Source organism: Tupaia chinensis, unplaced genomic scaffold (genome assembly GCF_000334495.1).
Source record: "Tupaia chinensis unplaced genomic scaffold, TupChi_1.0 Scaffold140218_1, whole genome shotgun sequence".
Lineage (NCBI taxonomy): Eukaryota > Metazoa > Chordata > Mammalia > Scandentia > Tupaiidae > Tupaia > Tupaia belangeri.
This window is the reverse complement of record NW_006200097.1, coordinates 985,577-1,000,000: the sequence shown is the minus strand read 5'-3', so window position 1 is coordinate 1,000,000 and position 14,424 is coordinate 985,577. Positions and strand designations below refer to the sequence as shown.

Sequence of the window (14,424 nt, the reverse complement as noted above, 5' to 3'; positions counted from 1 at the left end):
GAAAGAATGTAAATTAAGTCACAAAATAAAAAAGAAAAGTTTCAGAAAAAAAAAAATCCATTCGATGACCGCAGTTGAGATATATAGCCCCAGCTAGGTGATACTTTATAGGATGCCTAAAGTTAGACTTGTGTTCATGGAAATGTATATATCAGCTGTGTTTGCTATGAAAACATTTAGATTAATTAAGATCTTTAGTAATTCAATAAAAAATGGGGGGGAAACAGTATAGAAAGTAAACATAGATACCAGAGACAGTGTGGGAAGATAGTGGGAGATGGCTGAGGATAAGAGATAGAGAATCAAGGATTGGGGTGGGGGAAGCAAAACATACAGGAAACAAGAAATGGAAAATTATTTGTTGACAATAACATGTATGTTGATGTGCTTGATTGAGACAATATACAGTGTACTCTGGATGGAAAATCTCATTTTGTATGCTGTAATGATGTACAGTGAATGAACGTAAACAAATAAATTTAAAAAAAAATAAAAGAATTTACCCAACATTAAAAAAAAGATACTTAATACATATTCTACAGATTATGCCGAAGTATGCGGAATGTAGGTATTAGACAGCCACCGCAATTTAATATGCATTAACCAACATAAATCTGCAAGTGTTAGTGAGTGAGTGAGAATCTAACCTATGCTTGGAGGTTATTTTTCCTTCTATAGCTTGCTAATCCTAAAAAGGTAACACATCTCTCAAATCTCTAACTTCTTAAAAGATCATCAAAGCCATGTTTATGATTCAAAGATCTGATTCAAAGACAATTCCAAAGCAGTAGTTTTGGAGGGTGGGTGATGGGTCACCAATTACTTTGAGAGTCTGACAAAAGTTACAAATTCTCCTAAGAAAAAAAAATAGCACAACAATATATGTAATTATTATCACTGTCACTGGGTTTATGGCAGCTCATAGGCCCCGCAAAGGACTGCCTCCTGGCCATCTTAAGTTCCTGGATCCCATAGGACAGCCTCTCAAAATTTATCCAGAAAGTAGAAGAGCACAGAAAAGGAGAGGAAGAAAGCAGAATGAGAGGGAAAAGTCATGGAGAACAAGCAGTGAAAGTTAGAACAGAAAGGAAATCTGGTTTTAGACATGTTTGCAAGGTCTGGCCGAATTGTCAAGTTCTTATAACCTGGAACCAGGTTCTAGCAATATAATAAATGCATGAATAAGTGTCTGCAACGGTTCCCAAGCTACATTTAAAGCTTTCTTGAATCAGACTGGACTCCATATAGGTTTTTGAAATTTAAAAAAAATGCACAAACAAGTCAATAAGTATCAATCAATGACCACGGATTTTTCAAACGGATAAAGAATGAAAAGTCAGTTAATTAGCAAGTCGTTATGTATTCTGTGTCTACCTTCTATAGCTATGGTAACGTGTTATACACTTGTAGGTTGAGCCAAGATGTAGGGCAGGAATCAGTCATTGCATGGAAACAAAGAAAAACTGGTTCTTTCCAGGGCAATGAAATATTTCACTGAGTTGATTTCATGCTTCTAATAAAACTCATGGATCGCATAGGACAGCCTCTCGACAATAAAACTGTACCGAAATCAAAGGCGGATACCTGCAGAAAGAGCTCGTGAACATCAGAAGAGGTCTGGCAGGTAGGAGAGGTGCTGAGCTCTCAAGCTGCTGCGGGGAATTCAGGCAAAGATTTATGACTACAATGAAGAATGTAGATACAGGGTTGAGGGAAGGTGGAGCAGGCAGGCTCCATTTGGAGCTCTATCCAACAGGCCACCCACCTAAGATCTAACTCCTCAGCTCCCCCTGCACCTCCCCACTGCCATCACCAACAACGTCTTGCTTTCTACATCTGCTACTGGATCCCACACCCTCCAGTCCCAGGCTGCTAACTTCAAGGTGAACTTTCACTCCTCTGTAACCACAGCCTTATCAGTTGACAAGTTTTAGTGTATCTATTCAGCAATGTCTGTAATCTGTGGCCACTGTTCCCATACCATGATCTACCAGGTATTTAAGAGCATACAGACACACCCTGCCCTCTGCCTCTTACAGCCTGTGTGATCTGGAGGGTTACCTCCACTCTTTAAGACCTTCTCCCATCTCTAAAATGGAAGTGATTCTAAAACAGAATTGTGAAGATGAAATGAGATAATATATTGATCTTGATCTTATCCTTATCCACAGCACACTCACTCAGGAAGATTGAAGATTAAATAAACAGCAGCACTCTATGTCTTTGTTCAAGCTCTTTTTTTTTTTTTTTTTTTTTTTTTTTTTTTTAGTGCTATAGGGTGTGTGCCCTCGCCAGAAAGACAGAGACATAGAGAGACAGAAAGTGAGAAATCACCCCCCAGGGGGGGATCGCCATGCCACAATCCCTTCTCCTCCATTCTCCTCTCAGGATCTTGGGCACGCATGCACACGTGCCCGGCATGAGTTTAAGCCACCGGGTCCAGGAATCGAACCGCAGTTGACTATATGGGATTCCAGCGACATAGCCATTATGCCAACTGCTGGTCCCTGTTCAAGCTCTTCTGACACCCTGCCTGGACTATTCCAGTGGCACTTTATTAATCTTTCCCCCCTCTTCCCATCAACCATTAAAAGGATGTGGTCAGAGAAACTAACACAGCTCCTGCGGCAGCTCTTTAAGGCTTCAGTGGTCTGTAAATGTCAGTCTTTATTCCTCACCAGGGTATTTAAAGCTCTCCTTATCTTTGCAGTCAGACTTTCACACCTTCCTGGCTCAATCTGAAAGACCACAAGTTGTTGTTTTGTTTTGTTTTTCTGAGAGATTTTTGCTAAAGGATATGTGCGCTCACTAGAGAGACAGAGAGACAGAAAGTGGGCAATCATCCCCTTGGGGGATGGCCACACCACAATCCTTTCCCTTCCATTCTCCTCTTGGGATATTGGGCATGCATACACATGCACCTGGCATGAGTTTCAAGTCTCTGGGTCCGGGACTTGAACTGCAGTCAACTGTGTGGGAGTCCAGTGACATAACCATTACACCATCTGCTGGTCCCAAGACCACAAGTTTTTAAAATATGCCCCTGATTTTTTAATCATTGTGCCTTTGCCCCTTCTGCCCAGAAATCCCTATTCCCCACGGACCACAATCGTACCTAAAAAACTAATAATCACTTTCCCTGAGGTGTCCTTCTAGGAATGATCTTGTCTTTCATCAAGCTCTACATAGCCTCAGTAAGATATTTAACCTTTCTAAGGCTCCAAGGGTGATGAAAACAATAAATGAGATCATGCATATGAAGAGCTTGGCAGAGTAAGTGGTCAAGAAATGTAATCTGGTAGGCCTAACAGCAGCGGTGGTGGCAGCAGCTGCTCATGGGACGTTAAGTATAGGTCCACTCATCGCAAGAAAGAGGTGCTGGGTCTAATCCAGAGAACACCCAAACTCTGTACTTAACACCTCACAAGTGCTCAGGAAGTGTTAGCATAATAAAAATACTAATGACCATCAAAGCCTTTAGTTCATTCTACCTCACACTGCATTTATTTGTAAATAAATCTGGTACTAAATTGAGAGTTTTTGAGAACTGAGAACTGTGTTTTATTTGTTTTTATTTTCCCCATGGAGATAACAGCCCACCAGTACACCGTAGAGTCTTTACAAGTGCATGACCCGTGACAAACAGATGTGACAATTGCAGCGTGGTCTAGAAAACAGTGGGAAGCCAAGACCCAGGTGAACAAAACTCACAGAAAAATCTGGTACTAAATTGAGAGTTTTTGAGAACTGAGAACTGTGTTTTATTTGTTTTTATTTTCCCCATGGAGATAACAGCCCACCAGTACACCGTAGAGTCTTTACAAGTGCATGACCCGTGACAAACAGATGTGACAATTGCAGCGTGGTCTAGAAAACAGTGGGAAGCCAAGACCCTGGTGAACAAAACTCCCAGAACCAGGGACCAGCAGGTGGCGTGGTGGTTAAGGCATTGGACACTTCCACATGACCAACCACGGTTCAAGTCCTGGACCTGGTGGCTTGCTTTCTCACTCTCTCTCTCTCTCTCTCTTTCTGTGTGTGTGTGTCTCTCTCTGGTCAAATGAAAACAAATGAATAAATAAAGTTAAATAAAATAACTCTTTAAAAAAAAAAAGAAAATTTCCAGAACCCCAGCATTTGGGAGTGCAGTGAATTAATTGGTGGAGGGGATCTTTCACTAAAACAGTATCCTAGGGAGGCCAACAGGTAGTGCAGTGGTTAAGGCTCTGTGCTCCCACACGGCTGGACCACAGCTCAAGTCCCAGACCTGGCGGCTTGCTTTCTCTTTTTCTCTCACACCTCTCTCTGGTAAGCACTCATGCCCTATAGCAAAATTTTAAAAATTATTATAAAACGAATAATTTTTTTAAAAAGTGTCCTAAGAATTGAGAAGAGAGTTTGCGAGAATGCAGGAGTAAGCTTGAGTTCATATTAAGATCAAAAGGAAAAAAAAGTGAAAATAGCGATATCTTTGTTAAGACAATTTCTTTTCTTTCTTTTTTTTTTTTTTTTTGGAGAGGGTTTTTTTCTATAGGGTACATGCACTCGCCAGAAAAGGCAGAGAGAGACAGAGAGACAGAAAGTGAGAAATCAACTTCCAGGGGGGGATGGCCATGCCGCAATCCCTTCTCCTCCATTCTCCCCTCAGGATCTTGGGTACGCACGCATATGTGCCCGGCATGAGTTTCAAGCCACCGGGTCCGGGACTCGAACCGTGGTCGACTACATGGGTGTCCAGCGAGATAGCCATTTTGCTAACTGCTGGTCCTCAAGACAATTTCTTTTTCATTTTAACTGGGTGGCAGCTTATATGCTGATAAAGCAACACTCTCGTGCTTAAACCTAGTATCGCCTAGGTCTGGAAAATAAACTCAACAATTCTAATTTGTCACATCCTGTTTTATCAGTCTATTTTCTCATCTGATTCCTCACTCAACTCTGTCTACAACAACTGAAAGATGGTTGACTCATATCACATGATCATTTTTTAAAAAATCTCCAGAGGGCACATGCACTCACCAAAGAAAAAATAGAGAAAGCACCCTCTTAATGAGGTATGGTCATACTGCAAGTCACTGCTGGGATTTGGGACATTCACACACATGTGCTCACCATGTTTTTCAAGCTGCCAGGGCTTGATTCAAACTATGAGTCAGCCATGTGGGATCTGGCTGTCTTAACTTGTCTGAACTAAAGGTCAAGCATTCCAAGGGACAAAAGCAAAGTTCTAATCCTACAGAAACTAGTTCTTTATCTATTATAATCATTTTGATATTGTTATAGAATAAAAGATATGAAAAAAAAAACAACACCAATCCCAATATATTTATTTTAGGATTGCAAATGTTGAAGGTGGATCACCCCACGGCATGGTGGTTAAAGTGACTGGATTCCAGATGGCAAGCTGCCTGATTCAACTTCTGGACCCATGGCTTCATAAACACGTAGGGCATGTGTGCATGGATACTCAGAATCCCACCGAGAGAAATGGAGGAGAAAGGATTATGACATGGCCATCCCATACAGGGTGATTTCTTCCTCTCTCTCTCCAGAGAATGGATCTGCCCTCCAGCAAGTTAAAAACAAAAAAGAAAATGTTGACAGTTTATAAAAATGGATAAAGGAATATAAAACATTCATTTACCATTTCCAATAGTCACACTTAAAACATACTCTTTTTTTTTTTGGAGAGGTTTTTGCTATAGGGTGCATGTGCTCTCCAGAAAGACAGAAAGAGATAGATAGAAAGCGAGAAATCACCCCCCGGGGGGATGACCACGCGGCAATCTCTTCTCCATTCTCCCGAGAGGCACACATGCCTGGTGTGAGTTTAAGCCACTTGAACCATGGTCGGCTACATGGGAGTTCAGCAACATAGCAATTACACTAACTGCTGCTCCCACTTAAAACATACTCTTAAAATTGATATGAGTAACTTATATTTCATATAATGGAACAAGTCTTAAACCAAATGATGGTTCTGGAATCAGAAATTAATGTAAAATTATTTGGACACATAGACACAACTGCATAGGATCAAAAAAGTAGAGTAAATTGAAAGCTCTGAAGCTATAGGCTAGATGGTGTTCAGTCTTGCCTATTTTGGGTAACATTTTAAAAGGATGCCTATTTCAAGAACATTTACAGGTCTTATTTTTAAAATGCCAGACCATCAGCTTCTTAATTAAGAAATCAATTACTGATGAAGTCTTAGTTAGGAAACAGGAAAGAGGAAAGAGTAAGTGAAATGCTCATGCTAAGCTGTCAATGAAAGCAACACATTTAAAATATATTCATATGCATACACACACACATACATATAATGGAAAAATTAACCCGACTGTACCTTTTCTTCCAGCCTTTGTGAGAGAAAAAGGATAGCACCATCAAAAGCTTTTGCTCTGTTGGAAAATTCACTATGACCATAAAGCAAAGCAATTCTCAGCCTTCTGGATGCTAAATCAGGACTAAATGTTACATGATACTGGAACAGCTGCCAGTCCTGGGGCAAATCTAACTTGAAGAGATTCGTAACCAGTTTCACAGGTATTCCACTGGAACCTGAAGAAAACAAATAAAGAAAAAAAAATTTTTTTAACCAAAATTTAAAAATCACACCATGTTACTATTAACCATATCATTTAAGTTTGTGTTTGCACATGCATAGTAGTTGCTTAAAGCGAGGTTATTTGCTCTGTGACATAAACTAACGGCAGCCTGATGACACCACTGGGAGTCAAAATAGGATACTGTGTGAAGTGGATCTCATAAAACATAAAAGCAGATATGGACATTCTTGTCCTTGGGAAAGGAGAAACATCTGGATTCAGCTACTCCCGGACTCCTTCCTAAGCTCACTTTCCAGCAGTCATGGCAGTTCCGAGCATCTCAGGAATGGTTCAGGTGCTGCTCTGAAATGGTGCTGCTCTCACATTATAAAGTTCTTCCCAGGAATACGACCCCCAATCTTTGGGAAATTCAGAGAATCACATTTAAGGACACTTCTGACAAAGTTCCCTCTGTGGTTAGACGGCTATACAAGTCCCGAAGAAGCCCCTCGGAAGCTGAGAGCAGGGCTGGGGAGAAGGGAAGGACTTCTATCTACCCTTTGTGAAGACAGACACGGCCTCTGGCTCTCTGTTCTCTGCAGGCACATGGAGGCCATGTGTGCTTCCAGGATTCCAACTCCCTATAGAAATTTTATTCCCCTCTCTCTATCTCTTTTTTTTTTTTTTTAATTTAAGAGAGATTTTTGCTATAGGGCACGTACACTCACTGGAGAGACAGAGAAACAGAAAGAGAGAAATCACCGCCCCCCCAGGGAAGATGGCCACACCACAATCCTGTGTTCTCTATTCCCCTCTCAAGATCTTGGGCACACATGCACACATGTCTGGCATGAGTTTTAAGCCGCTAAGTCCAGGACTAAAATCACAGTGGGATCCAACTCCCAGGACACAGTGCTTAACTACTGTGCTCTGAGACCAGCACATGAGATGTGGTTTGGGGAAGATAGTATTATGTCTACCAATAAAAGAGAAAATGCTTAAAATATAACAAAATAAACAAAAAATAAACCTAGTATCTGAACAATGCCTTGATCATGGCAGATAGTAAATTCCCAAGTGACTATATGAACTTGTTTATTTTAGACCTAGATATTGATATTCTTAAAGCAAGATTTAGCAACACTTAAAAACTAATGCATATTTAGACTGGTTACCGGTTTTACACTCTCTCACATGTGCCAATTTCTCTCTGGTACAGATCTCCAAATCTGTGAAGCGCTGCTGGATTTTCACATCTCTTTTCACGAAGGTACTTTCACTTTCAACACCTCCAGAAGATACATCATCTGTCTCTAAAACACGAAGAAAACACAGTAACAGCTCCTAGTCCATTCTAGTGAATGGAGATAGGGTCTTTAAAGAAGGGGTTAAGTTAAAGTGAGGTTTTAAAGGTGGTCCTTAATTCAATATAACTGATATCTTCAAAAGAGGAGTTAAAACAAAGAAATGCACGGAGAAAGTTCACATGAACCCAGGGAGATGGTAGCCATGTACAAGCCAAGGATGAGACCTCTCAAGAAACCAACACAGCTGACATCTTGATCACAGAACTCAGGTTTCAGAACCGTGATAAAATAGGTTTATATGTTTTTGTCTTGTTTTTAATAATTACTTTATTTAACTTTATTTATCCATTTATTTATTTATTTTAATTTGACTAGAGAGGGACAGAGAGAGAAAGTGAGAGAGTTAGAGAGAGAGAGAAAGTGAGAAAGCAAGCCGCCAGGTGCAGGACCTGAACCACAGTTGGTCATGTGGGAGTCCAGCGTCCTTAACCACCATGCCACCTGCTGACCCATTTTGTTTTTTTAAGAGAGATTTTTGCAATAGAGTGCATGCGCTCACCTGAGAGATGGAGAGATAGAAACCAAGAAATCATTCCCCTGGGGAAATGGCCACACCGCAATCCCTTCACCTCCACTCTCTCATGACTTTGGGCATACACACACACACACACACACACACACACACACATGCACCTGGCGTGAGTTTTAAGCCACCTGGTCCAGGACTCGAACCACAGCTGACCACTTGAGAGTCCAGCAATTTAACCATTATGCCATCTGCTGGTCCTGAGGTCTATATTATTTAAACCACCTACTCTGTGCTATTTTGTTTCAGCAGCCCGAACAAATGTGTACACTGGGTATGCCCGCTCACGCTGTGGTGAGAAGCTACTCAGCGTAGCAGGTTGGTTTTCAGGGAAGAGAGCTACCATCAAAAGATGATGCTGTGGAAGGCCACATATTAGAGCTTGCACATGAACAACTGTTTGTCCATTTTGTTCCCTTACCCTAACATGGCTGTCTGCTTCTGTAAACCTGCTTGCTCTTTCCATGAGAAAATAGCTTGTGCTAGCCATACAGAAAACCGCATTCACGACCACATCCTATACCTGCTACTGTCTTTGCTAACTAGCCGGAAACCCTTCTGTTTAACAATGTAACTGCTTGCATGGAAACCCCACTCTTCTCAGAAATAATTAACCTGCTTGATTCAGCTTCTGTAACTGCTTGCATAGAAACCCCTGGTAACTGACCCCCTATAAAAAAAACTGCTCAAACTTCGGTTGGGCCTACAGTTCTGACTCTTGGCCCCCGAGCCTCACACTGTAGTCACTGGTCAGCTAATAAAGGCTCCCTTCAACCTTAATCTGGCTTTGGTGGTTGTTCATTCAGTGCCACTCTACAACAATGTCTACTGCAGGTGGGGAAGGAAGAAGAGAGCTGTGGTCCCACATGTGCCAGGCTTCTGTCATCCCTGCAAGACACTGGCATTTATACACTGTAAAACAATTGTCAAAAAAATTTTTCCAAGTTCTGGGAACCAGCAGTTAGTGTAATGGCTATGTCGCTGGACTTCCACGTAGTCGACCGCGGTTCAAGTCCCGGACCCGGTGACTTAAAACTCACACCGGGCGCGTGTGCGTGCATGTCCAAGATCCCGAGAGGAGAATGGAGGAGAAGGGACTGCAGCATGACCATCCCCCCCGGGGGGTGATTTCTTGCTTTCTGTCTCTATGTCTCTCTCTGTCTGGCGAGCGCACGCGCCCTTCAGCGAAAACCTCTCCAAAAAAAAGAAAAAAATTTTTTTTCCAAGTTCTTCAGTGAACAGAAAGAATCAGAAAACTGGCTTCCTAGTGTCCATGAATTTCCATTTCCAAAGCACTGTCAGAAACCAGCAGCTGACTCTGTGTTTGCGAATCCCAGAGGAATGTGACACAGGGGCACCCAGCAAAAAAAAAAGGTAAATGAGATAGAAGATGGAGAAGTGAGCCTGCTGCTGGAAGGGTTACAGAGTCGCTCCTGTTCCATTCAGAGGGAAGGGGGTTAAGTGGAACACGCTGGCTGTACTTACGTTTCTGTGAAATCCCGCTTGTTCCCACGAAGCCACTACTAGATGATGATTCACTGTCTTCAAGATCGACAGATGTGGGCTAAAGCGGAAAAAAAGTTTGGTTCCGATTTAAGATGTTAAGCCACAAACTAAAAGGTCACCGCGAGGTGAGAACGGTCTCCTGTCCTAAGTCATTAGATTGGCGTGAGCTACAAAAGAAAGCGTTACAAGGCAAAACCCTTGAAGGGTGAGAGGAGAGTGGCCACTCCAGGAAACAAGATAAGGACAAAGGGCAGTTTCCCCTGTCATCCAAGACTGATTTTAGTACTGACCATGAGCTAGACGCAAGGCTGGGCCCTGGAGGTGTGAGCAGGCAGAGTTGTGACCCCGGCGGAAGGAGCTCATCGGAGGATACAGAAACTTCCACAGCCCGTGGATAGGAGAACACACCGAACCCAAAGACCTAGGTCACCAGCTCAGAAGAGGTCACTCCCTGAACACACTGGGCTAAGATAGTTCATAAAACAAGTGGAGAGAACCATTCATAGTTTCTCCTTTGACAATAACTACTTCTCTTTGTTTGAGAAATTACTGTATCTTGGCCTGCTCAAAAATGAGCAACATCAAGAGAAGACCATTCAGAAGCAGAGAGGCCTAGGGACCGCAGACTACTCGGCTGAGAACTTTCTTGGTCTCAGAGTTGCTCTGAGTTCTAGGGGGTACGGAGTTATACATCATCCTGAAATTACTCATCTGAGGGTCAGTTCAACGGGTTGCCTCAGTCCAGTAAGGAGCTCTCCCCATAGTAGCTGCTGAAGTTACATAGCTCAATCTAAACTGTGCCTGTACTCTAGGCGACCTTTTTAAATATACCAGTTGGCAAGACACAGAGTATTCCGTTCTATGCCCTCTACAGCATGGAGGTACAGTTTACTACATGACTCAGAGCCGAATCAAGGAACTACAACTCAGAAAGTAGAAGAGAATGAACACCTGCCTCCATTGTCCAGTCTTCTGGACAGGCTACACATACATACCCACATTAATCTCTTACTCGGCTAAGATTGCTAGAAGGAAAAAAGAAGTGTGAGAAACCATGGAAAGGCTCCAGGTTGAGAAAAGGTAACACTAGGTCCTATCAGAGAGAAGATACAACCCACAGAGAAAAGTGTGTCCACGCTGGAGGCGGAGGTAGGAGCGAAGAAAAGAAAGGACACCAGCTAAGGATTCTACGCACCGGCGGCAAGGCCTGGGGACGCCCCACTTCTGTGGCACTGGGTCTAGGGGCGATGCCCCGAGCCCTCACGCGGGCCCGACCACTCATGTCCTCAAGGAGTCTGGAGTGGCTCTCAATTAGGGTGTTTTTTTGTTTTTGTTTTTGCCTATTGATGGTGAGGCCAACTTGGCAGCGGGGGGGAACCAGCCTCTACCGCAGCAGATGAAAACGCAACTGAGGCTTGTGTGTGGGCGGAGAAGGCGATGGGACGCCGCCCCCACACACATGGGGCTGTGGGGGTGGTGAGAAAGCACGAGGTCCAGGAGGGGCGGGGCTCAGGCCTCCCTTTTCTTTCCATCGCCCCTCACCCCCCAATATTTGCCATTATAAAAAAAATTGCTGGATTTGACTACATCAAAATTTAACATTTTGGAGAGGAGAGAGGATATGTTGGTTAATAACTACAGAATTACAGCTAGCTAAGAGTAAATACCAGTGTCCTCTAGCCCACTAGGGTGACTACAGATAACAATGCTTTTTTTTTTTTTTTCCTTACAGGGTACGTGCTCTTTTAAGAGAGAGAGAGAGAAAGAGAGAGATCACTGCCCCCTCGCCCCCAGGGCGCGACCACACTGCAATCCTTTCTCCTCCATTTTCTTCTCAGGATTTTGGACACCAGTGCACATGTGCATGGTGTGTTTTTCAGGTAAACGTGTCTGAGAGTCACAGTGCACAGTTGGCCGTGTGGGATTCAGCTGCCTTAATCACTGCCACTGGCTGACTCAAGGGCCAGTCTTATATTTTTTTAGGTTTTGCCATAGGGCATGTGCGTTTGCAGAGGGAGACAGAGGTGAAGTGAGAAATCACCCCTCAGGGGGATGGCCACACGGTGATCCCTTCTCCTCCCTCTGGTCTCAGGATTTGGGGCACACACACCACCTGCCCCTGGTGTGATTTTCAGGCCACTGGGTCTGGGACTCCAACTACGGTTCGCAATGTGGGAGTCCAGTGCCTTACTGCAATGCCATCTGCTGGCCTGGAGCCAGCTTTTTAAATCACCTAATCTCAAAAGTTTCAGATTTCACTCCTCCCATATTCTGTTCATTAGAAGTGAGTCACTAAATCAGACCAAACTCAAGGAGAGTTCATGACAGCATGGGTACCAAAGCAGGGACTAATGGGAATTTGCTTAGAGGCTGCCTGCCACATGGCTTGAATGGAGGATGAAACATGGAAAAACATCTGTATGTAAAGCATGCTGCATACAGCTGGAAGCTTAATAAATAACAAATATTAGTGAGCTATGACTTATGTTTTAAAAAAAAAATCATATAAAAACAGATGGGAGCCTGCAGGTGGCAAGGTGGTTAAGGGGCTGGATTCAATATGGCCGATTCTGGGGTTCGAGCCCTGAACCTGGTAGCTTGAAAAACATGTCAGACACATGTGCATGCATGTCCAAAATCCCAAGAGGCAAATGGAGGAGAGGGAATGCAGTGTGGCTATCCCCCCCGGGGGGTGATTTCTCACTTTCCCTCTCTCTGTCTCTCTCAGGTGAGTGCACGCACCCTGTGACAAAATTCTAAGTAAGTGTCCTTCCCAGAGAAGCCTTGATAACCATAATGCATCTAAAGGTATTACTGTTTGATCACCATGATGATTGTAAATGGATGTTACAACTAATGGAACAGAGCTCTCAAAATGTTTACCTAACATTAAGGAAATGAGAAAAATCATAGGGTAAGGGCAGGTGTTTCCTGTTGCTAGGAGAGCAAAATCCCAATAGAGATGAATCATTCTAGTGATGCTTAGTAATGACATTTATTTTTAACTGTAGTTGTAGTGAAAGCCACCAGGTACATAACATTTTGAGAGCAGAGGATGCAATTCTTCTATTTTTCAGAAATAGCCTTAAGAAGACTTAGTTTATGATGAACAAAGTTTACTCCTGAAGTATAATGCTCTGATGACGAAGAGTGTTGAAATTCTGTGATCCTACACACAATCATACCGTTGTTGTGACACCAATCCTGTACTGGGATTACTGTCTGTCTGTTTCCCCTGCTGAAACTCGGCTTGTACGAGTGCAGAGTCTTGCCTTAGTTGTATTCATATCCTCATGTCCTAGCAGAGTACCTGCAGACAGAAGGCACTCAAGAAATGTTTAAATATTTTTGAACAGTCTTGTTTCTCCCCCTTTATAAAAATAACTCAGATTAAGGTGCTGAGCACTCATAGTCTAATTTTTTTTTTCTTTTTTGTACTAACAGCCCTCGTTTTAAAAGTCCTGGAAATTGTGTGTTATGAAAAAAAGTGCAAAAATTCCAGAACATTTTTCACCAAAATAAACCTAGATTTTAAATCCATTTTCCCACAGAGTTTTTAAAGTCCCCTCATATATTAAGTGAGATTCAGTAATTTGAAAAACAATGTTATTTCTTTTATATATATATATATAGGTTTTTTTTGAGAGGTTTTTGCTATAGGGCACATGTGCTCTCCAGAAAGACAGAAAGACAAAAAGCGAAAAATCACCTCCTGGGGGGGATGGCAACGCCACAATCCCTTCTCCTCCATTCTCCCCTCGGGATCCTGGGCATGCATGCACACGCACCTGGTGTGAGTTTAAGCCACCGGGTCTGGGACTCGATCCACAGTCAGCTACATGGGAGTTCAGTGACATAGCCATTACACTAACTGCTAGTCCCAAGAACAATGTTATTTCAAAGGTCTCAAGATGTCATAAAGATCCATTTTTGAAATGATGTGAAGTGGTTTTATAATACATTTCTATAGGAAACTAAACAGCATATTAAATATGCGGAGTCCATGGTTTCCTCTGTCTTTTCTTTAAAAGAGTAAATAGGTGACTCTGACTAAATAAAAAATAGATTTCTTTAAAAGTGGATGTTGAGTACAGATGAAATATGCTGACTAGGGATGAAAATGACTTAAATATGATTTTTTCCCCAAGAAAAAAGCAGCATTCCTAAGAGTTCGAGAATCTGCTGTAATGAATCAAGGGGCCGTTCTACATTTCCACTAAAATGTTAGTTTATTCCTTAAGTTCCTGACTCCCCTTGTCAGTGAGTTCAGACTTCTTCATTTCATTCTGCACTTGCCACAGATGGTGCATGTCAAGCTGGAACAAAGATTTCTTTACAACAAAGGGCATTGAATGGTGGGCTTCAAACTATTCATTCTTTCTCTCCCTCCCTTATCCTGCCTGTTAGTGCCCTTTAACCCTCACCTTTCCCCTGCTTTTCTCATGTCGTCTTCTCTCTCCCTCTTCTCTTATCTCAC

The 14,424-nt window shown here is 42.6% G+C and overlaps 1 protein-coding gene across 1 annotated transcript in view; it reads right to left on the bottom strand.

Annotated features, from left to right (window-relative positions):
• PIWIL4 (piwi like RNA-mediated gene silencing 4) overlaps nt 1–11,266 on the bottom strand; it is a 51,415-nt gene extending 40,149 nt beyond the window's left edge. Inside the window, exons 1-4 of the mRNA XM_006162594.2 lie at nt 11,143–11,266; nt 9,927–10,005; nt 7,724–7,861; nt 6,347–6,561 (exon numbers count right to left, since the gene is read on the bottom strand). Of these exons, the coding sequence (XP_006162656.1) occupies nt 6,347–6,561; nt 7,724–7,861; nt 9,927–10,005; nt 11,143–11,229 (519 nt within the window). The 5' untranslated portion in view covers nt 11,230–11,266. The remainder of the gene's footprint in view (nt 1–6,346; nt 6,562–7,723; nt 7,862–9,926; nt 10,006–11,142) is intronic.
• Nucleotides 11,267–14,424: the final 3,158 nt, after the last annotated feature.